We start from the raw sequence: 23,558 nt of genomic DNA on the forward strand, positions 1-23,558 counted from the left end.
GTAAAAATAGTTTTAATTTAACAGCTGTTTGGTGGGTTTAGTAGAGCTAGTAGAATATTTTAAAAAATCTGATTCATTAATAATTTTGTATTAAACTTCAATAGTTCAGTTTACTATGATTCATAGGCTCATATTATTCATTGTTTGTGAATCCATTTTCATGCATTTTAGCACATCATGTTTATTCATAGCCAGAAGCTACTTCTTCATTACTCACTATTCCCCTGTTGAACAAGCTTCAGTCATCAACAGGGGGGAGCAGAAACAATACTTAGGTGACTGACCACACAATGTGAACAGTAAGTCAAAGAAAACAGCTGTCAAATAATCTGTATGCTGAACATTACTCATCTAAACTATGCAGAAAATACTTACAAAGAACAAATACATTCAAAGACAAACAAATATGGGGTCATGAACTGCTTGCTAATAAAAACAGGCTAAATGCCTAAGAATATTAGAGACACTGAACACTCCAGCTAGAATAATTATCTCTCAGCTATGGTCTGCAAAGCCCACATTAAGGATGAACAGAATGAATTTTTTTTTCAGAAAACAAGAAAGGAGGGTGCTACAGCACACCTTTCCCTCGATGGCACTCCCTGGGAAGTCAGGTGATTTTGCCCCGGTTGATCTTCCGAAATTTGATTCACTGGGTCTAATGAAGACCAACTAAATTAAACTTAGAGGGTGCACGCCTATCAGTGCCGGTACGCTTGCTCCTCGTGAGGCGTAAGGGAGCATTTGTTACCGTCAACCTTCTGCTGTGGAAACTGTGTGGAAATTCAAATTAAGGTATGTCGACTTCAGCTACGTAATTAACATAGCTGGAGTTGCGTATGTTAGTTCAACCTTCCCCTGCAGTGTGGACATAGCTTTAGGCTATATATAAACTACAGCTTAAGTCACTATAAGTTATGCTCCTCAGGGGTGTAAATAAACCCCCTCTCGAGCAACATAAGTTACATCCACTCAAGTGCTGGTATGGACAGCATTATGTCAGCAGGAATAGCTACTGCCACTCACAGGGTCTGGAGTAATTAAGTCAACAGGACAACTCTCTTCTACTGACTTATAGCGTCTGCACTGGTAGCATTACAGCAGCACAGCTGCACCATGGTAAGTCCTATAATGTAATCATAGTCTTACTTTGAACTATCCTGGAACACGTACATGCTTTCTCACAACCTTTGACTATTTTAAAAATGTACAACTTTCTACACATGGGCAGATCTAGAGCTATAGGATAGTTCTATATAAATTAAATAGCAATAACATCAATAGTACAGAAATATGAAAGTCTACAGAATTTAACTAATAGAGAATGGCAGGTTTTTCTGAACCATCCAATACAATGTATTAAAATAAAATGCTATAATCGTCTATTAAATTTTACAACATGATTGACATCCCCACCCCCGAGAGACAGATTACCATTTCTATAGGACTTAGCCATAAGAGTAGGCCCAGCTGGACTACATGGGTAAAGTTAGGTAGTCTCTCTGGCCTCTCTTCTATTAAGTATAAACCTTCAAGAATTCTACAGATCAGAGTTAACCTGAAAATGCTCCTACTTGACTACCCTTGTCATAAAAATCACTCTCACTGTTCCAAACCAACTAGAAACAGGAAATACCATTTTGGGGGTTAAGCAACTAAGCCTGGTACCATGGAGATCAGCTGTAAAACTCCCATCAACCTGAAAGGGAATGGGATCAGGATAGCAGTGCACAGGAAGGCCAGGCTCTGCCTTATGTCATGCCTTTGAAGGGTATGTCTAGACTACAGGGTTTTTTCAGAAAAAAGTGGCCTTTTTAAAAAAAAAAACTTCCCCGTGTCTAGACTGCTACCACATTCTTTCGAAAGTAAATCGAAAGAACGTGGCAGTTTCTTCGATCGCAGGAAACCACATTTTACGAGGAATAATGCCTCTTTTCAAATGTGCTCTTTCAAAAAAGGCATTATTGAACGTGAACTGTGCATTTTCGAAAGAGAGCATCCAGACTGCTTAGGAGCTGTCTTTCAAAAAAAGTGGCTTGCTTTTTCAAAAGTACTGCCTGTAGTCTAGACGCTCTCTTTCGAAAGAGGCTTTTTTGAATGATTCTTTCGAAAGACACTTGTAGTCTAGACGTACCGGAAAAGCTGAGTGGGATTTGTGAACAAGTTAGAACATTACTGGGATATGTCAGAACATTTGAATCCACCACATTCATGTAGATTGTGTCCCTGCCATAACATTCATATGGTTGATCTCTTTGTGATTCTTCTTCCTATTTGTAGTGGGTTGGAGTGGCCACCCACTGACCCTGAGGAGGAAGTGCCCCTCCCTGAGCCAGGTTGGACTCACCTGGGAGGAAGTCAGGGGGTGGGCCTCGGGGTATAAAAGGACTTCCTGCAAGGCCAGTCTGGGCCCTATCAGAGCCAGAGCCAGAGGCACTCTCTGCCTCCCTGACCACTGAGGAGCCAAAAGCCTCCCCGCCTTGGCCGGCGGAGGAGTCAGAGCCAGAGCCTGCGGAGTTGGACAACTGGCCTGGGCCTCCTGGCCCTCTTCGGGAGGATTACCACGCAGGCCTGCTGTTGTGGCCAGAGGATCCCGCTCCTGGCCGCCCGGAAGACTTCCCAGGGAACCAGGTACCTGGGACATAGGGGAGAATTGGAGCTGGCCCAATGATAACCGACCTTGGTCTGGCCAGGGGCCAGTGGGTTGCGGAGTGGATCCCCTACTGACCCCGGTGCAACAGTTCAGAATTTTGGCCCGGATCCTGGCTGACCTGGCAGCTGATTACCAGCTGCTATTAGGGCCCTGGGCCGGGGGTGGTGGTGAAGGGAGGACCTGCGTCCCCCTTGCCACCCCTTGATTGGGTGGCAGTCTCCCCTCCAGCAGCGTGCAGCCACAGGCGAAGAGCCTGAACCTTCCCTGTCTAAGGAGACAGACTACGTACCTGGATGTACTGACTGTGACCTGGTTGGTTTGTCCTGGGAGAGCCCTTTCCCTGCCCTAGGGCTGGGCTACTGACTGTTAACTGTTGCAGCCCCTGCCTTGTGTTAAGGCTGGGCTACTCATTGCCTGTGTATAAACTCCTTCATTCCCCAAGGAGCACCCCAGCGGGCTACACTATTCTAGTTTTGCTTTTGCCACAGCATACAAAATAGCTTCTTCAGGCCTATATTGTGTATTTGAATATGGTGACATAAGGAGAGATAATTGAAGCACATATGATTGTATAACTAAGGGATATAACTCTCCTAGCTCCATTCATGCAAGTGATACAGATAATTTTTAAGAATGTCTCAGTATTGTTTTCAAAGAAATTCCTGATAACTTTGATATGTTGAAGTATTGTGCAGAGAAAAGAATTAATCAGAGAAGACCAGCAAGAGAGAGGGGAGAAAATGGATATTTCTGAGCCCAAATTACAATATAAAACTTAACTTTTGCCATTGATTTCAGGGAGAGGATGAGGACCATACAGTTATAGATTGGGCCCATACTGTAAAATATTGGTAAGTTATGAATTTGGGGGAGAGAGGCTGGCTGACATCTTTTAATGTTGCTGAAATAATACTTTATAATGGAAAATAACTACTTTCTGAGAAACAGGCACACTTTTTGGCATGTATAAAATCAGAGACATTCCCAAGAACTTGTGATGACTGAGAATCAGGGGGACCTGACTAAAGACATGTGTGAAGTGTTTGCTATTCAATGCAGAAAGCTATAAAACACACAAATATGATTTTGCACAATCATTCTAAATCTGCCAGTATTCCTTATGGTTTTCAGAATGGAAGAATTCAGAGTGAGAAGTACCTGCTCACATGTTAATAGTAATGTTAATTTTTCATACTTTTCATCGTGGAATCTGTAACTTGTATTTCTTGGGGCTTTAGATGCACGCACTGTTTATACTTAATGTAAAGTGGAATTAGGCAGCTTGTATGTTTAAATAACATGCTCTCAGTATATTCATGTGGAAAACATGGCAAGTTTTACTTGTAAGTTTGGTAGTTAAGTTGGTGATTGAAGAATTGAAACCTATGTTGAAAAGAGAGTGAGCAATATGTATAGATCATGCCAGAAGATGTCACTAAAAATAATGGATCTTAAGTATGCTCCATCAGATACAATTTGCTTTTGTATATTAATAAAACTATAAATAATAATTAATAACTTATTTACATGCGCTTCAGAGGGGTAGTAACAGGAAAAACTTAAAAAACAACAAATAGTCTAGTAGCACTTTAAAGACTAACAAAACATGTAGATGGAATCATGAACTTTCATGGGCACAACCCACTTCTTCAGATGACCAGAGTGTTGGAAGTCCAGATCCAAGAATAAATAAGGAAGGGGAGGGAGGGAGAGAGGGAGAAGGGGAAAAAATTAAAGGGGAGGAAGAAAAAAAGACAGTGAGTAGATAAGCTTCAGAGGGACAGCAGAGTAAGTTTGTAACAGGAAAAACTTAAACAACTAACAGTCTAGTAGTATCTTAAAGACTAATTAGTTACAAGAGGCTGACAAGAACCATAAGTTAGCACTTGGAAAGGAAGATGACCAACACCAGATTCTAAACAGTTCTCAGATCCCAGACTAAGTTTGCAGGTCTGGCAATTTAATATAAAGTATTCCTTCTCTGTAACATCCCCATCTGTCAGAAAGCATGTTCAGATCAAATTATGTACAGTCCCATTGTCTTCATCACTGCTTTTTATTAGCTGGTATAACTGATTGGAACTTGCTAAACAATTTGTGTGAGACACAGGAAGGCCGAGAATCTAGCTCACTTTCTCTAGGCTGTGTTAACAAGAGTAAAAAGCAGTGAAATTATCTTTTTTCACCAAACTGGCTCTGAGTACATCTGGGGAACAGTAAGACATCGCTTTTTAACACAGATGCTGATTCTTGTGAAACTCCAACCCCCAAATAATAAAACCACAACAAGACACAATGATGTATTGGGTGGGGGACGGGAGAATCACAAGAGAAAGAAAGAATATTTTCCTATTGCAACAAATTAACATCTCTGCACCTCTGGTATCGTGACATTTCATTATCACTTAAGTTGACTTTAAAAGATTAACCTAGAAGAATATTTATCATCAAACTGCATACACTTGACTTCAGGTTACATTAACTGATTTTGTATCTAGGAAGTACAGAGGGAACTTAATACACCTGAGTATTATAAATACTCATACATATGTAACCATTAACATTTATGCATCTGGAAGCATAATTCAGGTTACCTCCATTTTCCATCTCTGCACAAATATCTGCATAAATCTCAACCATAAATTATGGGTTTGATGGAGGAGTTGCTGGGTGATATATTATGCAAGAGATCAGATTAGATTATCGCAGACGTCCTTCTGGCTTTATTATTTATGTACACACCAATAGAACACCAAAGGCAAGGGAGAAAAATTTAATCAGCAGAATATATTATATGAGACGATATTATTATGCATGTTCTAAGCACATGAATCACACTGGACCTGTTCACAGCTACTGTAAACTGACCAATTTCTGTGGAGTAGAGAATTCCCCTTGTGTTTGTTGTAACAGTAAAAAAATGACATTTGGGAAATGTAAATGTGCCTTTAATATGTCAGCAGGTTGTGCAGTCATCTAATCTTTTCAACACTTGAATGTAATTAAATTACTAAGAACGTACCTTTCGGAGAGGTTTGAGCTTGGTCTCCATTATAAAATCATACTTGCAGAGTTCACAACAGCGTGTGTCTGAGCTTTTAATCCACTGGTGCAGGCAGGCCTGATGAACAAAGCGCAGGGTCCCTGTGCAGCGACACGGTGTGATGAGGGGACTTTCATCATCTCCCTCACAGTGACAGATCCTGACAGGGAGGACAGCAACAGAAAGTAAGGGAGCTTTCTAAGGCACAAAGTAAAACCACTGGTTTATTTACACTGCTCTTCATTCTCAACATGACATTCACAAGAGCCAAGGAACATGGCCTTTTAGATTAGAGCCCAGAAATGTATTCCTCATTCCCATCTGACACTTTGATTTTTCCGTGTGATCTAGAGATGAATCACTGAAATTATATTCATTCCCTTCCTCCCTCCCTTTTGGGTAACAAAATCTTTAGGTCCTAATTTTGTCACCCTCACTCCATGAGTAGTCCCAGTGAAATACTGAACAAGGTTGGCAGAACCAGATCCCAAGTTAAACAGGAAAGTATGAAAAGTATAAAAAGCCAACCCTGAAAAAGGCCCAAGTGGTGAGAGAGACAGACTGGTGACTAGGAAATATCATTAGTATTCACACACTCCACTTGGAAGAGTGTCAGAGGGGACTGGAAGCACAAAGACTACAAATTGCATCCATCCTGGTTATGTCTACACTACAGCTGAGAGCAAGGTTCCTAGCCTAGACAGACAAATTCACGCTTGTGGGGCTTAAGCTAGCCTGACAAAAATAGCAGTCTAGGAACTGCAGCTACCTCAGCTCACACTCAGGGAATCAATAATAATACAGAGGAAGCCATGTTAGTCTGATCTTGCTAAAACAAAAGGAAAAACTATGTAGTACATTAAAGACTAACAAGATGGTTTAATAGGTGATGAGCTTTCATGGGCCAGACCCACTTCCTCAGATCATATTCTGGAAAAGAATTGGCATGACCATATATACCGAAGGAATACAATGAAAAAAGTGAACACATTATTAAACTGAGAAATCAGATTTAGTACAGAAGGTGGGGTGAGGGAGAGGGAGGGAGGGAACAGCTATTTATGAGTAAATGAATGGCTAATCAGAGGTGATAAGTAGGGAAGCTATCTTTGTAATGGTTAAGGTAATTAGCATCTTTAAGGCCCATTTGTAAAGTGTCAAATTAAAGCATGAAAGAAATTTCTGAAGTTTCCCTCTGTAATCTGGTGTTAAAGTCTCTGAAGAAAGATGCATGTAGTAAGGTCATTAAGACTATGTCCAGGTAGATTGAAATGAAAAGCAACTGGTTTTTCTTTGTGAAGATGTCTGATGTCTGATTTGTGGGCATTAATTCTTTGGCGAAGTGTCTGAGAAGTCTGTCCAATATACATAGCAGAAGGACACTGTTGGCACATAATGACATAAATTATATTTCTGGATGGACAGGGAATCAAGTGAGCTTTAGAGCTCAAGCTACTATTTTTAGCACACCACCTCAAGCCCCGCGCTAGGTTGAGTCTTTTTACCCACAGTAGAATGCTCCCTCCCAGATGCAGTGTAGAACATGTACCCCTTCAGGATGGTTTGCCTGCATCTTGTGGGAACTGTCCACAGACTGATTCCTAGCTGCTAATGGGATACAGAGCTTTTCTTTACATCTGGATTTCTGTTTCAAATGTATTCAAAGTCAGTAGTGCCAGAAAAAATAAAATTATCTGATGTCTTTTCTACGGCCTATATCAAATGACTTAATCATCACAGTCAGTTCTTAGTCCACATTAAAAACCAACCAACCAAACAAAAAACAAACCCCAACAACCACCCACAATAATCAGAACTGGTACTTACTGACACCTTTGCTGATGGTGTCTCTAGAAAGGCTAAAAATTGTTCTGCAGGTGAACAGAAGACTTTGCAACAGGGCTATCCATAAAAAAGAAGTTTAGTTTCAACACTCTCAAAAACTAACAGGATATCCTAAATGGCAAACTAAAAATAAATAAATAAATGAATAAAAAGCCACAAGCAATGCATCAAAACCTAAACCACATCAACCTCAAAATAGAGAAGTGGTAACCACAGCATTTAGCCCTTTCAGAGACACGTGAAGCTTGCAGCAGGCAATTAGAATGGAGAAAAGGAACATTTTTGTAGCAGGTGACAGAATTTACAGGCGAATATGAAAGCCTACAAAAAATTTCTTACTGCAATATATAGTGTCCGATCTGTTCTCTGTGGGGGTTGTCATGCTGTACATATTTTTCATGGAGGAAGCTGGGAAGGAGCATCATAGCCATCAGGATATGTGAGCACTTGACATAAATCATAAGAAAGGCTAGCTAAGTCTTACAAATACATTGCTATAATTATTGAGTACAGCCATAGCTAACAGGCTACTTAGTCTACTGCCAGAAGAAAGAGGAAATTTGAAAGAAAAGAAAGAGTTGATTTCTTTGGACATTGGAAAGACTCAACTCACTTCCCCATCTTTCAATAGACTGGCCCACAGCCATGAGAAAATGAGTCTCCACAAATGAAAAAGCAGAATAGAATCAGTCTTCCAGATGTATAACCAGAAATGAAATATAACTTGAAAAAGGAAACATGAAATTGAGAGCTCTCCCCGCAGTTGTTTGAGTCAGCGATCTGGTAACAGTGTCTGCACCCTACTGAAAGATTCAAATTTTCAGTCTTACCCACCACTTTTGGTTTTTGTGCATGTTCCGGCAAGTTAATGTACAAAAAAATCCATCTGTGTTCTAATCGTTACTAGCCCAGACAAACTTGATAAACTGAAGCCTCAGTTACAATATGTCCTCACTGTACACTGATGTTTTACTGAAAGCCACACTTAAACAGGAGTAATATTTTTTTTTAAATGAATAAATAGCTATTTTGATATAGCCCACACACTCCCAACCATTGATGAAAGTTTTGTGAATACAGTTATGGTCTTGCCCTTTTGCTAATGGTAATTTGTAAGTCTTACCCTTTGCCTGTTTAGAGAAAAGTTTAGATCACTATCTAAAATGTTACATAAAAAAAGCAACATCACTTTCTTTTTTTAAATTAAAACCATTTCCCAAAGGGAAAATACTAGAGTTTGCTCACTTTAATTCCAGTTACAGCATTTAAGCCATTTAGAAATTAGACAACTAAATTGGGTACCCAAGAGTCTTTTTAAACCAATGTTGAAATTTTCAAATTATTGTAAAAGCTAAACTAGCAAGCTAAAATTCCATTGAGATATGCAAATCAAATGACAGTGCTACTTTTTAAAGAACAAAACTATTCTTCAGCAGAAACACTTAATACAAAAACACTATCTGAAATATATAATAAAAATATACAAGAGAATAAACATGCTAGCAGTAGAAACAACTTTCAGTATATTATGTGTTATTCTCTTCTGTGTGTTTTTGTTCTGTTTGTAATTTATTTGCCTATAAAAGACTGGCTGAGAGAACAACGCACACTGTATCTTGTCTAAAGACAGAATAAGTAAGTGTGTGAATATTTGGCACAGGAGGATTTGAACCAGCACAGCAATTGACCAGGCCCACCCCACTGCTGTAACTATTGAAAGCACTGCCCATATAGCCTCTGTCATAAATTTCATCTTATAAAAGGTTTTCTTGCATGGGTGTTGAAAAAATATTGCATAAAAATAATTATAGCTGCAGGGCTAGGTATAGCTATATTTAAAACTGCTGAAGTGTTTCTATTCTAGCCCCCCATTTCCTGTTGCTCATAACTTGCTGAAATATCAGGTTGACATTTTACAGGCCTGGTCTCTGCCTGAGGGTTTTATTTTGCTATATAAATCTTTTTTTAAATACAGCTGTAGCTAGCTCTCCAGCTATAATTTAAATTTTACATATGTTATATACACACTTATTACACAATTTAATACAGAATATATTGTTTGATTATATAAGCATAAATACCCTAGCCCTACCCATGGAAAGTTTGAATACAAATTGTTCAAGCGCTTTTGTGATGAATTAAATGGGAAAAATACCATCTCCCCCCTCCACCCAAGAAAGTCTTGCTAATTTTTTAACAGTTCTGATACTAGGTGATAGTGCCCAAAAGGGTAGGTTAAGCTCTTGGAAGGAGCCTAAAAGGAGCTGACTTCCAAAGGTTTAAATTTGACACACAAATCCTCTTCATTTTGGAGAAATTATTTTGACCATACTGGGGAAAATCAGTTACTTGGCTGAGTTAGACTCTATTTAAAAGTCACAATTTGAGCACGCACAGAAACTTTTTTATGCAATGACAGCTTGAGGTTTTCAAAATACCTTTTCATGGACAGAGAATTAATTTGGCTATAGTGTAAAAAGTATACACAGTTACCAAGATGTGGTTCCTCAAGGGATGCGCCTCAATGATTAGTTGCTCTCTGATTGCAAGAGGTTTCATAAATATCTTGTAAGATCTATAGGACAGGAACTTGTAATTATGTATTTCCATTTATCTCCAAATGATAGAATTTATCCTTTTCATTCCCTCCACCCTATCCCCAAGGAAATGGCTTATAAAATATTATGTTAAGAGTATATAAATGTCCATAGTTGAAATTATTCTTTGTGCAGATGCATTATATAAGCATATATTCATAAATTCATAGATTTAAAAACCAGAAGAAACCATTGTGATAGTCTAGGATGGATTTATGCACAACACAGACCATCAAATGACTTCCCTGAATTCATTACTGCTTCCAGCCCAATTGTTATGGTTAAAAGTAGAGCATATTTTTGGAAAAACACCCAATATTGGCTTAAAAATTACAGTGATAGAGAACCCACCAGAACACTTACTAAGGCATTCCACTAGTTCAATACCCTTATTTTTAATAATGTATCCTTTATTTCTCATCTGAATTTGTTTATCTTCAGCTTCCAACCATTGGATCTTGCTAAAATGTTGCCTGCTAGACTGAAGAGTTCATTATCAAACATTTATTCCCCATAAAGGTAGTATAAATTGGATTCATGTCACCCATTAACCTTTTCTTTGTTAAATGAGCTCTTTGAGTCAGTCAGATATGTTATCTAATCCTTAAATAAGTATTGTGGCTTTTCTCTGAACTCTCTTCAATTTATCAATATCCTTCTTGAACTGTGGGCATCAGAACTAGCCACACCTTTGCCAAATACAGAGGTAACAACCTCCCTACTACTACTACTAGATATTGTCCAGATTAATATATTCAAGGACTGCATTAACTCACTGGCCACAGCACCACATTGGGAGCTTAGATTCAGCTGATTATCTATCCATTATGACCCCCAATAAGATGTCCCCCACAAATCACTGGTTAGGGTCCTAGTGACTGCACACTCTCCAGAATCAAAGACAAATGACCAGGCAGACTTGACTAGAAGACAGAAATCTAGTCCCTTCAGGATTTCTTGCAATACAGGCAGTCCCCGGGTTATGTACAAGATAGAGACTGTAGGTTTGTTCTTAAGTTGAATTTGTATGTAAGTTGGAACTGGCGTCCAGATTCAGCCGCTGCTGAAACTGACCAGCGGCTGACTACAGGAAGTCCGAGGCAGAGTTGCTCTGCCCTGGGCTTCCTGGAATCAGCCGCTGAATAGCCCCAGGTGTCCCCAAGTCAGCCGCTGCTGAAACTGATCAGCGGCTGATTCCAGGAAGCCCGGGGCATAGCAGCTGGGGTGCTGCCGGGTTGGTCCAGTAGCGCCGAGGAGCAGCACTGCGGGACCAACCCAGCAGCGCCCCAGCTGCTTTACCCCAGGCGGCGGCAGCGAGAAAAGCCTGGTCTGCTGGGGGAGGGGGGGAGCGCACTAGCTGCCCCCCCCCCCAGCAGACCAGGGAGACAGGGGTGGCGGGACCGCTGAGACGTGCCGCGGTCCCGCCCGCATCCTCCGCGGCTTTGCTCCGCATCTCTCTGGTCTGCTGGGGGGCCCCAGCAGACCAGGGAGACGCGGAGCAAGGCCGCAGAGGATGCAGGCAGCAGGACCGCGGCGCGTCTGGGCTGTCTTGCTGCTGGCGTCCTCCAGGGCGAGAAAAGCCCCGTTCGTAACTGCGGATCTGACGTAAGTCGTATCCGCGTAACTCAGGGACTGCTTGTAGTCTCATGAGGCTCCATGGGCCAGCAGAGACAGACCAACAGTCTTTATGTAGCAAAGAAAAGAAATAGTTACCAAACCAAACTAAACTGGCCTGTTTACCTCCCTCTCCCAGAGGCTCCCACAGTTTCTGCAGTGATTCTGGGCTGGCACTTTCCTCCGGAAGCAAAGGGTAGGAGGTCTGTTCTTCTCCCTTGTCAGCTCACTACTGAACTGTCCTTTTTCACCTGACACTTCCCCATCCGACAGCAAATGCAGATGGAGCAGAGTGGGGCTCAGTGGGCTTACAGCAACTCGTTAACCCTTGATAGCTCACTATGTGGTTGGTAATTCATCACAATGCCCCATCCTGTAAGAATGGCCTGTGTATTCTTTGTTCCTAGTTGTCTGACCTTACATTTGGCTACACTGAAATGCACATTGTGTGCTTTCCCAGCTTACAAAGAAAATCAGATTGTTCTGTAACAATGTCCTATTCATTACGTACCAATCCTTCAGTCTTCATCTCCTCTGAACTTTATCAGTGATTATTTCATGTTTTTCTCTAGATAATTGAGAAAAATATTCAGAACAGTAGAGCCAAGAGTTGATCACAGTGGCACCTCATCTGGAAACCTATTAGCTCAAAGAAGATTCCCACTTATAATTACATTTTGAGTCCTATGAGGCAGTTTAGTGCATTTCATGTGTGCAATGCTGATTTTACATTGTTCTAGATTCTTAATCAAAATGCTATGCTGAACCAAGTCAAATACTGTACATGTTTAAGTACATTACATCAAATTACTGCCTGATAATTAAATAATCATTACATATTTCTCAAGCATAGAAATGTTTCTACCTTTAGACACTCACATATAGCATCTGACAGAACAAGGGATGTTAGATATTGGGGAATTGAATAGTCCAGTAATTGCATGAATTCTTATCGGTTACTTGACTATTCTAGTGTCCCTGGGGGTGGGACTGGCAGTCAGTACGATCCAGTCCCACTCCCAGGCATCCATCTGCTCATATCAGAGGTAGCAGCACGGGGCATTAGGTGGAAGCCAATCTGCGAGAGTAGCCAGATTAAAAACCAGCTTGCCGCCCTGCGATGCTGCCTCTGATACAATGCTGGGGAAATGTGTGTAGTCAACAAGATTAACCCATAAACCTAAGCTTATGGGTTAATCGCACAGTCAACACATATATACACATCAACATCCGTAGACAGAACTACACACTACTCTATAGGTATGCAAAACAGAACCTATGAAAATTATTTATTTAAAAAACGTGTTCCCACAGAACCCAGGTTTATTTGTTATGTACCAAAAAAAGTCATGAATTGCAATATTGTTTCCATTTCTTATTTTCCATATTTTGTTAAGTCATATTTTGTACAATTTTTTTTTGGCAAAAACTGTTTTGGTTAATGCAAACTGAGATTGCACTATGAAAATCTCTCTCTGTAAACAAAATAAAGAAAATTTTGAAAATAATTTAAATAAAAATTTAGAGAAAAATTGAAAGTTCCAGGAGTTTTTCATGGGTCTTGTTTTTTTTTTAAAGCTATTTTGGCAATGTTTGTGTGTGCCAAAAATGTTGACCAGCTCTAAAATGTACATTAAAAAAGAATGCACGAAAGCGAAATGTTAACATATTACTTTATGAGACATTTCATGTAATTCAGGGATTCTCAAACTTCACTGCACCAAGGCCCCCTTCTGATGACAATTACTACATGATCCCAAGTATCAGAGGGGTAGCCGTGTTAGTCTGAATCTGCAGAAGCGATGAGGAGTCCTGTGGCACCTTATAGACTAACTGAAGTGTAGGAGCATAAGCTTTCGTGGGCAAAGACCCACTTCGTCAGATGCATGTCAGAAGTGGGTCTTTGCCCACGAAAGCTTATGCTCCTACACTTCAGTTAGTCTATAAGGTGCCACAGGACTCCTCATCGCTTCTACATGATCCCAGGAAATCAAAGCCTGAGCCCACTCTTAGTCCTGCTGCCCCACATGGGAGGGAGGTAAAGCCAAAGCTTCAGCCCCAGGCAGGGGGCCTGTAACCTGAGGCCCACCATCTAGGGTTGAAGCCCTCAGGTTTTTGCTTTGACTCTGGGCCACAGCAAGTCTAGACCACAATTTGAAAACTGGTGATGTAATTAACCAGAAGGGGACTCAAACAAACACTTTCCTGCTAGCCCCATGCTTCCCGTGGTGTTTCAAAGCAGCAGCACTGCAGGGAACCTACAGTAAGCTGGGGAGTGCCTGGGCTCCACACGGTGCTGCTGCTTTGAAACGTGGTGTTTCAAAGCAGCAGCACTGCGTGGAGCCAGGGGTCAGCTAGGAACTGCCCTCCTGACCCTGGGCTCCACGCAGTGCTGCCACTTTGAAATGCCGCATGCAGCCCGGGGGCCAGCTGAGGACTCGGACTGCATGCGATGTTACAAAGCGGTAGACCCCAGGCTCCACACCACACTGCCACTTTGAAAAGCTGCGTGCAGCCCGAGCCAACTGGGGACTCCCAACTGCCAGGCCAAAGCTTCATGTGGAACTGCCACTTTGAAGCACTCCCTCACTACCTCTTTCTTATAGAGGCAGCGGGGAGGGGGGAAGAGAGTGACTAATCAACTGGTGGGTTGACTATACGATAAGCATTTCGTTCACATCCCTAAGCACATCTCAACTCCAAAAATGGGCAAGGCGCCAAATATTTTAAAAATGACCAGATGTTGATTACTGCTTGTCTTTTATGGACACACAGGACACCTCACCTATATTTTTGGGTGTGTCTGCTCGTGTTATACAAAATAACAGGATGTCTAACAGGTATTTTTACTCCAGGCTAGCACTTTAGGCCCCCTTTGTGGTTATGACCTGGCCTTATCCACAAGACTGGAAATTTCCACACACACTAATGAGCTATCTTATGACTTACTCTAGTCCATCTTACTTGTTACCTACTTTATTGCCAAAGCTTACTTCTTACAGAAATAAGATTTCTGTAGGCCCCTTGCATTACTGCTAAAACAGAGTAAAACAGTTAAAAGTTTCAGAAAGTATATAAGCTGCAGGTAAGGTTTGGGAAGGTATAGGCTTACAGGCTACGATTTTTATTGTCTCATTTGTTGTTGAAGTTGAAAAGACACGTAGTGAATGAGAAAAGGGACTGAAGGAAAGGAAAGTATGGAATGTGAGAACTGTGTGAGAACAGAGACTCATAACCAGTGTTCCCTCTAAGCTGCATGGCCGCACAGCTTCACAGGTGATTAATCAGCCCCACCCTGTCAGTCAGCTCCATGCACTGAGCACCTGTGAAGTTGTGCTGCCCTGCAGCTTAGAGGAACACTGCTCATAACTGGGCCACATTTAGGTGGATTTTCACAGGGACAGCAAAACATATGCTCTTCACACCAGGCTGACCCCCTCTACCAAATTTCAAGTCCCTACTCCAAAGTGTAGGGACATTGGAGTTTCTCAATGAAAGGGCTGTAAGGCTTTTTAAATAAGACATGAACAAAACATGTTTTTTTCCATAATCCTGATTTCAGAAGCAGCTAAACAAAAATATTCAGCATTGGGCTAACAGCGGCATGGAACATTTCAGCCCCTATGGTTAAAATCTGGCAAAGTTATTAGCAACTGAAAAGAGGGTCTTTTAATAGAAACTGTCAGGCCACCTGAATGATAAGTGTCACCACCTGCACTGCCTATAATTTAGAGATATATATAGGTTGCAATAGGTTTGTATTTTTCCCCTTCACATACAGGGTAACAATTTTACCCTCATTAGGAAGAATAGCTGCTAATCTCTGCCCTCATTAGGGAGAACAGCAGTTATCCTAACCTGTCTTTCACTAATCATCTTTCTACTTCAGTAGTTTAGAAAATAGGCCAATTTCATTCCTGGTTGTGCAGAAAACAACATATTCCACTATCCTGCATCAGTCTTCTCTGCTTCATCTGAGGGATTGTATTACCATTGGTAAACGTTGTCCATCAACTGATCTGTGTGAAATGTTCTGACAGTTTTTTCATCTGAGACAGATTAGGATTATGACCAAACCAATGTATTTCTACATACATGTTTTTCAATCCAGAATTTTTAGGGAGGCATTGGCCATATGAAGGACCCCCACTGAAAAAAAGACTGCAGGAACTTTGAACCACCAGAACCCCTATATGATCTTTACATTACAAAAGATTCTGGATACATTTGGTACATTTATGCATAAAACCATGTTCACATTAATAATTTTCTCATCAAGGTTTGCTGGTGACAATGTAAACTCTAACATTTGTGACACCAGAATCCAAAAATAATAATGATTTAAAATAGATTTGTCTTGAAAAGATCCCTTGTCCACAGAATATCCACATTCATATTAGAACTGTAAAGGACCTCGAAGAGGTCATCAAGTTCAGTCCCCTGCCTTCATGGAAGGACGAAGTAGCATCCAGATCAGGGGTGGGCAACAATTTTTGAAGGGGGAGCCACTTCATATATTTCAGAAGTGGTCGCAAGCTGCCCCAGAATGGGGAAGACCTTGGGTGAAAGGTGGGGCCAGAAGACTTCATTGCTCCCCCGCGCACAGACCCTGATTGGCCTGAGGAGTGTGTGAAGTCTTTGTCCCCCCACCTTGCCCGGAGCGTGGTACCTAGAGAGAACCACCAGCTGTTTTGAACAACTAGAGTTTCCCTCTGGTGCTGCGTGCACCTGGCGAGGCGGGGAAGAGGAGACTCTGTGCGCTCCCCCGTCCCCAGGTCTTCATTGGCCTGGGGGTGGGGGAGTGGCAGAGCAGGCTCAGGCCAGATCAAAGAGCTTGGAGGCCAGATCCAGCCTGTGGAAGCTGTTTTGCCCACCCCTGAAGTACAGTGTCTGGGGGGGGGGGGGGGTCGTACCCTCGGGCAGGAGTGCAAGAGGGATTGCAGGGTGTGGGAGGAGATTGTAACCTGGGCAGGAGTGCAGGAGCAGGTGCAGGGATTTGGGCTGTGACCAGGGATAGTGGATTGGGATGCAAGGTCCGGGAGGGAGTTGTGACCTGAGGAGGGGATGCAGTGTCTGGGAAGATGTATGGGGGCTGGAGTAGGGGTGCAGAAGGTTTGGGTTACATGAGGTATAGGAGGGGGCAGAGGTTTGGGAAAGGGAAGGATTGAGATACCAGAGGCAGCCTCTGGCTGGGAGACCTTGCCTAAGGTGGCTCCCAGCCAGCAGCTTTCTTAACCAGGGTCCCTGCCTTCCACACCCCTGTATTGCTCACAGTAGCTAAAGGGGCCATGTGATCCCAGAAGATAAGGGGGGGCTCCTCACACAGTTTGGGAAGCATCTGCCCCCTCCCTTGAGCTCTCAGCATTCACAGAAGCACATGGCTCTGCAGCAGCTGGCTTCACTGAGTGCCAAGTGGGGGCAGAGCAGGCAGGGAGTTGACTGAGGCTCTTACAGGCCAGGTCTTATGGCTTGGAGGCTGGATCTGGCCTGCAGATCATATTTCGCCCAGCCCTGATCTAGATCATCCCTGAAAGATGTCTATCTAATTGTGACAAGGTCAGAGCAGGAGGCTATACAAAAGTAGTCCTACTGGAGTCTGGGAGGTGGGTGGGCATAAGCCTGCCCACATCTAAAGGACCACCCACCAGCCTATGGGGAGGATCCACAGAACCCAAAACACCAAATGATTACATGGGACAAATAGAGAGATAACAGGAGGTCAAAAGGCTAAAATGAGGGAACTAGATGGTGATACCAAAGAGAGAACCCAGGATAGTGCCCACTGTCTCTCGAAGTCTTTGAGAGAGCCAGCAGACACCACCCAATGGAACTCTGCCCAGATGCTTCAATGGATACAGGTGTGGAAACAGTCCCCACAGTTGCAGGCCCCTCCCTCAGCCAACTTCTGCTCCCTGGTCTTGTAAATAGCCATCCTTGCCCTCCCCCAAAATGGCCATTACGGTCCAGAGGATGAGATGGAAGTCTCTCCAGCGCTGAAGGGTGAGCGCCACCTTGTTCTTGGAGCCACAAATGTCCTCCAAGAAACTGCGCAACTGATTCTTTAGCACATCAGGCCCCTGAACATCCTCAGACCAGACCCCCTCCAGATCCCACAGCCAACCCACATAAGCAAGCAGGGACCATGAAGTCCCTGATGTGATGATGGTAGGGGCAATAGCAGAAGGAGAACAGCCCCAGACAGACTGGGAGTGAGAGAAATGAGAACCACCTATGGGCCAACATATGAGGTAAACACCGAAACCCTGGGGGTGGCAGCAATAGGGTAAATTGAGAGAGAGAGGTCAGGGAGAAGAGGAAAGGGAGGAGGAAGAGGGGAATCAGGAAAAGGAGTAAGAGGAAATGGTGGAGGAAGAACAGGAGGAGTTAAACATTAAGTTGGGGAAGGGGTTGAGTAGGGAACAAGAGTAGGACAGGGGTCGGGAGTGGGAACAGGGTCAGCAGCTCCAGCAGAGGAGGCACTGAGATGACCACCACAGCTGTCTGCTCTGCAGGCCTGGATTTGCCAATTATCGTGGTGGCAGTGGCACCCACACACTCATCCGGGCCTTGTGGGGCCTGACCAGGGTTGACCATGGTCACAGATGGAAGAGAGGTGACCCCAGGGTCCAGACTGTCAGGGCCACCAGCAATGTCAGCGCCGGTATCCTCCCAGGTGTCAGGGGTCACGAGTGCCTCTCTGGGCTGGGCCAGGAAGCAGTCCCGTCACACTGCCGTAAGGCACCAAGACTCCCCCATAAGTATAATATACCCAGTACTGGGCCAATAACCCTTCAAGGGATCCCCCACCATGCTGTGCTGGCGGCAGTTGGATCTGGACCTACCAGCAGAAGTAGAGGATGTGGCAGAGGATAGAATCTTTGCAGCCCAGAGGAGGTGGACGCAGCACTGACAAGGGCCTTCGCAGGTAGAGTGGAATGGCAGTAGGGCAGTGTTGGGGAGGAGGGAGGAAAATACCACTGATATGTCTATGTCCTCCAGAGGCTCAAGTGGGATGTGGACTCCCCCCACCACGCAACATCTCTCCACTGTTTCCTGGACAGTGTCCTTGGATGCCAGAAAGAATGTTCCCAAACATTTCAGAGGTCATCACCATGGCTGCAGACCCCACCATATGTGCCAATCCTCATGTAGGTCTCTATGTGGGGTGAGGTCAACACCAAGAGGCAATGGACCCCGTGCCTCCTGGTCAGGGTAAGAAAGGGGCCATGGGCATTAAGGATGGAATTCCGGGAGGCAGCTGGAGTGGATTGGGAGGTGGCAAGGGGCGGGTGGCAGCTATGTGGGCATACACCCTGAGGGCTGGAACACCATCACCCCCAGAGCTGCTGGAGGGAACAGGAAAGAGGGGAAGCTGTAGCCCACACAGGGGCTCGGGGTAGAGGTATGCGTCACTACCGCAGGAGGTTTTGCCTTCCAGGTGGAGCTCTTACCCTTCTTGGTCCCCCAGCTCTTCCTGCCCTTCAGGGCGGCTTTCTTAATGGTGACACAGGCAGAAGGTGCCATGGCAAGATCAGCGGGAGTCCCAGAATCCCCATCCACTACCACTGACACTGTTGTTTGAGTGGGGAGCCTGGCAGCCACAGAGGGGACAGCATTTACACAAGTTGATGGGAGGAAGGGTGGGGAAGGAGTGGCATGAGCATCACAAGACAGCCCCTCCATTCTTGTCATGGGTGGGGAGGGAAGGAGAGGAACAAAAGGAAGAGGAGTACCAGGGGAGGGAACAAGGGGAAGAAGGAAGCGGAAGAAGAAGGTTCACCATTTCCCCCCACCCTCCGCTAGGCTGGAATCAGGGTGGGAGGGCATCAATAAAGGAAGGAGGAAGGGGGATAAAGGAACAAGAAGTGCAGCTCCCAGCGCAGGATGGAAATACCAGCTCCTCTGACTTCACTGGGGAGATGAGGGAGTAAATTATATTAACAACACGGGGTAAGTAAAACTGTGTATGGGGGAGGTTCAGGCACCATACAAAAGCAAAGGGGAGTATGGGCACACACAGAAAAGCGGGGTGGAAGACAGAAAAAGGGAGGGCAGGCAGTGAGAAAGGGCCTGCTGCTAGAAGAGTGGGGGGGGGCATCTAAACACTGCTAGGGGAGGAGGGCAGGTGTGCCCATGGGCACCTGAGTTGCAGGCCCACAGCACCTGCTGCAGGACTCAAGAATGGAAAATGGCCCCTGCAGCAACTGAGGCTAGGGAGGGAGCAGAAGTGGTGGCAGCAGCAGGAATGCGGTGGGGGGGGGAGGATGTGGCAGTGTGGGCTTCAGGGTGGACTGCACAAGCCTGGCTTACATTGGTAGCCCATGCTGAAGCATGTGCCTATATGACCTCACTTCAACTTTAATGAGTGACCTAGATTGAAACTAGCATGGGTATGTCCATAAGAGCTATACATCAGACCTCTGGATGCCATGTAGATGTACCTTCAGAGACAAAAGACAGGACAGATGCATTCTAACACAGCACGGTACATAAACCAGCCATGCTGCCAACTACAGGAAGCAGCTGAAGAGGTATATGGAGCTGCCTTTATGGCTCTGGATGGCTATAAATGAGGTTCAATTCAGTCACTGAATATATTAGAACTCATTACCTTATCAGCATGCTACAGAAAGCAGTTCCTTGCGCTCCCTTTTGCCTCTCTTGCTGGGCCACCCACAGTACATTGCGCCAGGGTATACTTGCCTTTGTTCTGAAACAGGCACAAAGGCATCTGGTAGAATGGGAACTCTCAACAGGATCCTGGAAAGCATCCAGTCGAAACTGCCAGGTACCTCCAGTAACTCAAGGGAATTTTGCCCTAATTCCTTTCCCAAAATTTCACAGATCACAAGGAAAGAATCCCTTAAATAGAGAGATTTAAATAGACAGGCACAATCTGGCCCTACAGTGTAAGGTGTATCCCACCTCACCAGAGATTAACCCAGTCTAAAGATGAACCTCCTGTAGAATAAAGGCTCCTGTATCACCTAGCTTGCTGCTGGAAGGGGCATGACTAGAGGAAAGATACTGTTTCACATCAATCCCTGCCCATGGTTTTGGACTCCTCAAGCTATTAGCACCCAACATAATTTACTGAGCAGCCCACAGTAACTGCACAGAGAGGGACTAGCTCCATATGCAGCTGTATTAGGATTCACACACTGCTCTACATACAGTTTCAAAGTCTTGAAAAGTTCATTATAAAAGTTTCAGGCATCTAGCGGGGGAACAGACACAATACCAAGATAACTAATCACAGGACACAAATAGCAAATAACTGAACATTTAGTCATAACAGTCTGAACAACCCACAGCAAATAATTAACACGTTTGAGAGACTCAAACCCAACTCAGAAATTATCAACAGGAAAAAAGTTAAATTTGCTGAATAAATTATTCTCTCTGCACAGTTCATCCAGCGCTAGACAACAGCCTTGCTTTCATCTGGCAGACTTGCCTTCTGATCACGCACGCTCTTTTTTCTTTCTATTCCAGTTTTTCAGCATAAAATAATCTAAATGACAAATTGGTCTTCCTCTCCCTCAAAACCCAGTATGAATGAAGCACATTAATTCTGCATACTGAATGTAATCAATTTATATTCCTCTCCTCTGTCATTCCTGTCTTTCCATTATGCTATATAGTCAGCTGTCTTTATCTGAATACAGAAAAACACCTTTTAAAAATGTTGTACCACACGAGCAATTTCATAATGGTTCTGGTAAGGTGCTCTCTTGATTTCTCAAAACGTGATTAGAATAAAGAAGAGAGTCAAGAGTACAGTGCACTAGGGAGTGCAGGCTATGAACGATTTATTTTGTCTACAATGCTTGTATTAATCTTCTTTCATTATAACTGATGAACAGGCAGTTTAATCATGTAATTAGTTACGACTCATTCCTACTCCAATGCATTGCCAGTGCCACTCAAAATTGGTGCAAAACAAGACATAAAACACCAAAAATTGGGATTAAAGAACCAAACCTTCAACTTTAATGATACAAATTGTGAAATACACTTTATCAGCCAACAGCTTCTACCTCTCCGTTAATCAGAGAAGGTCTGAAACCAACAACTGCATGCCTCATCAAAAGATGCAACCCTTGAGACCTCAATTATAGTTTTATATCTGGGACACTGGTAGAGTTTTCCATACCAGGGTGTAAGCCAAAATTTTGGGCAAGGAGGCTTAGAACTTGTCTACTCTTAAAATGCTACAGCAGCATAGCCACAACTATAGTGTTTCAGTGTAGACACTACCTATACTAAAGGAAATGCTTTTCCCACAGGTGTAGGTTATCTACCTTCCCAAATGGTGGTAGCTGGATTGACAGAAGAATTATTCTCTCAACCTAGAGCTGGCTATGCTGGGTTTGCTATAGCTACATTTCTCAGGGGTGTGGATTTTCATAGCTATATCTACATAAATTCCTAGTGTCAATCAAGCTTCTGACAACTACATTTCCACCAGACAGAAAACTTACCTACCAACCTGCAACATAGCCAGTAATATCCATGTGTCTCAAACACCACTGCTTCATTGCATCACACTTTTGCTACTTTGGATACTAGCCTGAGCTGTGATCACTCCTCTAGTAAAAACATATTTCCTTTTAGAGAGTTACAAACAGATGGGCCCTGCTAGAAGCTCTATATGAAAGGAAAAAAATATGGAGCAACAGAAATCTATTCACAGTTAAGACTGGTAGCAAATTTCCATTTTAAACCGAATGATGTTGCCCCCTGCTGCCATAAAATCCATTAAAAGGTATCTTATGAACATCAAGTTTGGGTAGCTTTTTTCTAGAAAATTTGAAGTAATCTGGACAGCGGGACCGACAGATTCACTGGGGTCCATAGACAAGGTAAGGTGGCGGGGAAGCTCCATGCTCCCACAAGGAGCAGGGTCTCAGGTGGAAAGAGCAGGGCTGGAGCAACCAGTTCTCAGTGCCACCCGGAGAGTGTGTTGTGCTGGCTCCTCCCACCCACCCCAAACCCCAACCAGCCTGAGTGCTGCCCGGAGCGCGCTGCTCTGGCAGTGATTTAACAGGGTCACTAGTCGGCAGCCTCAAGTACTTTTGAATCTCTGGGCCCTGGGGCGTTGTCCCCTTTGCCCACCCCTGTCAGCAGGCCTGAATTTGGCTAAGCAATTGTAACTACCATCACTCTCCCACTCCCACCCCCAAACGTGCTCAACATAGTGCTAACAATCTTCTAACTTTTTGCTATTTCCCCAAAGAAAGGTGGAAAGAAGGACCACCTACTTTACTTAACTCTCCCTGCTGAGATTTGTGCCCATTAAAATGTAGTTGCTTAAAGTCTAATTTCAAAAGTTATTAACTTTGTATTTTGAAATGTTGCTTTGGATGGTCACTGAAGTGAACATACTATAGCGTGCTAAAGGATTGCTGACCTAAGCTTATATCACAAAGCAAATACAGGCTTTCTTTTTCAAAGTGATTCTCTGCCACAGGAAGGATTCATTACACTGATCAGGCAGTATAAAGGGGTCTTAATGTGGATGGAAAGAACCCCTAGATTCTGCCTCCTTTGTATTGGGATCATCATTTTGTTAGCAATTAGAAACTTACAAGGTTTGTCAGCAGGTTTGACAAGACACACTTAGATGCTTTTATCTTGTAATTACTAAATACTCCCGAGATCAAAGTAAACAATGTTTTCTTACCCAATGCAGATACATCACTGATGTTAAAGTTTCAGAAGTTAGGGTCAAACGCTCAGACAGCGTATAGTCTAGCTCCATTGAAATAAATGGCTCTAAGTCGATTTACATTAAGTATCTGGT

General features: G+C 43.5%; 1 protein-coding gene across 7 annotated transcripts in view; it reads right to left on the minus strand.

The window, feature by feature from the left end:
• The window catches only part of MARCHF1 (membrane associated ring-CH-type finger 1), a 711,901-nt gene that overhangs the window by 46,787 nt on the left and 641,556 nt on the right, over nucleotides 1-23,558 (minus strand). For all 7 annotated transcript variants that reach the window (XM_075930152.1, XM_075930153.1, XM_075930151.1 and 4 more), the window contains one exon: nucleotides 5,676-5,856. In XM_075930152.1, the coding sequence (XP_075786267.1) occupies nucleotides 5,676-5,856 (181 nt within the window). The remainder of the gene's footprint in view (nucleotides 1-5,675; nucleotides 5,857-23,558) is intronic.

Source organism: Pelodiscus sinensis, chromosome 5 (assembly GCF_049634645.1).
Source record: "Pelodiscus sinensis isolate JC-2024 chromosome 5, ASM4963464v1, whole genome shotgun sequence".
NCBI lineage: Eukaryota > Metazoa > Chordata > Testudines > Trionychidae > Pelodiscus > Pelodiscus sinensis.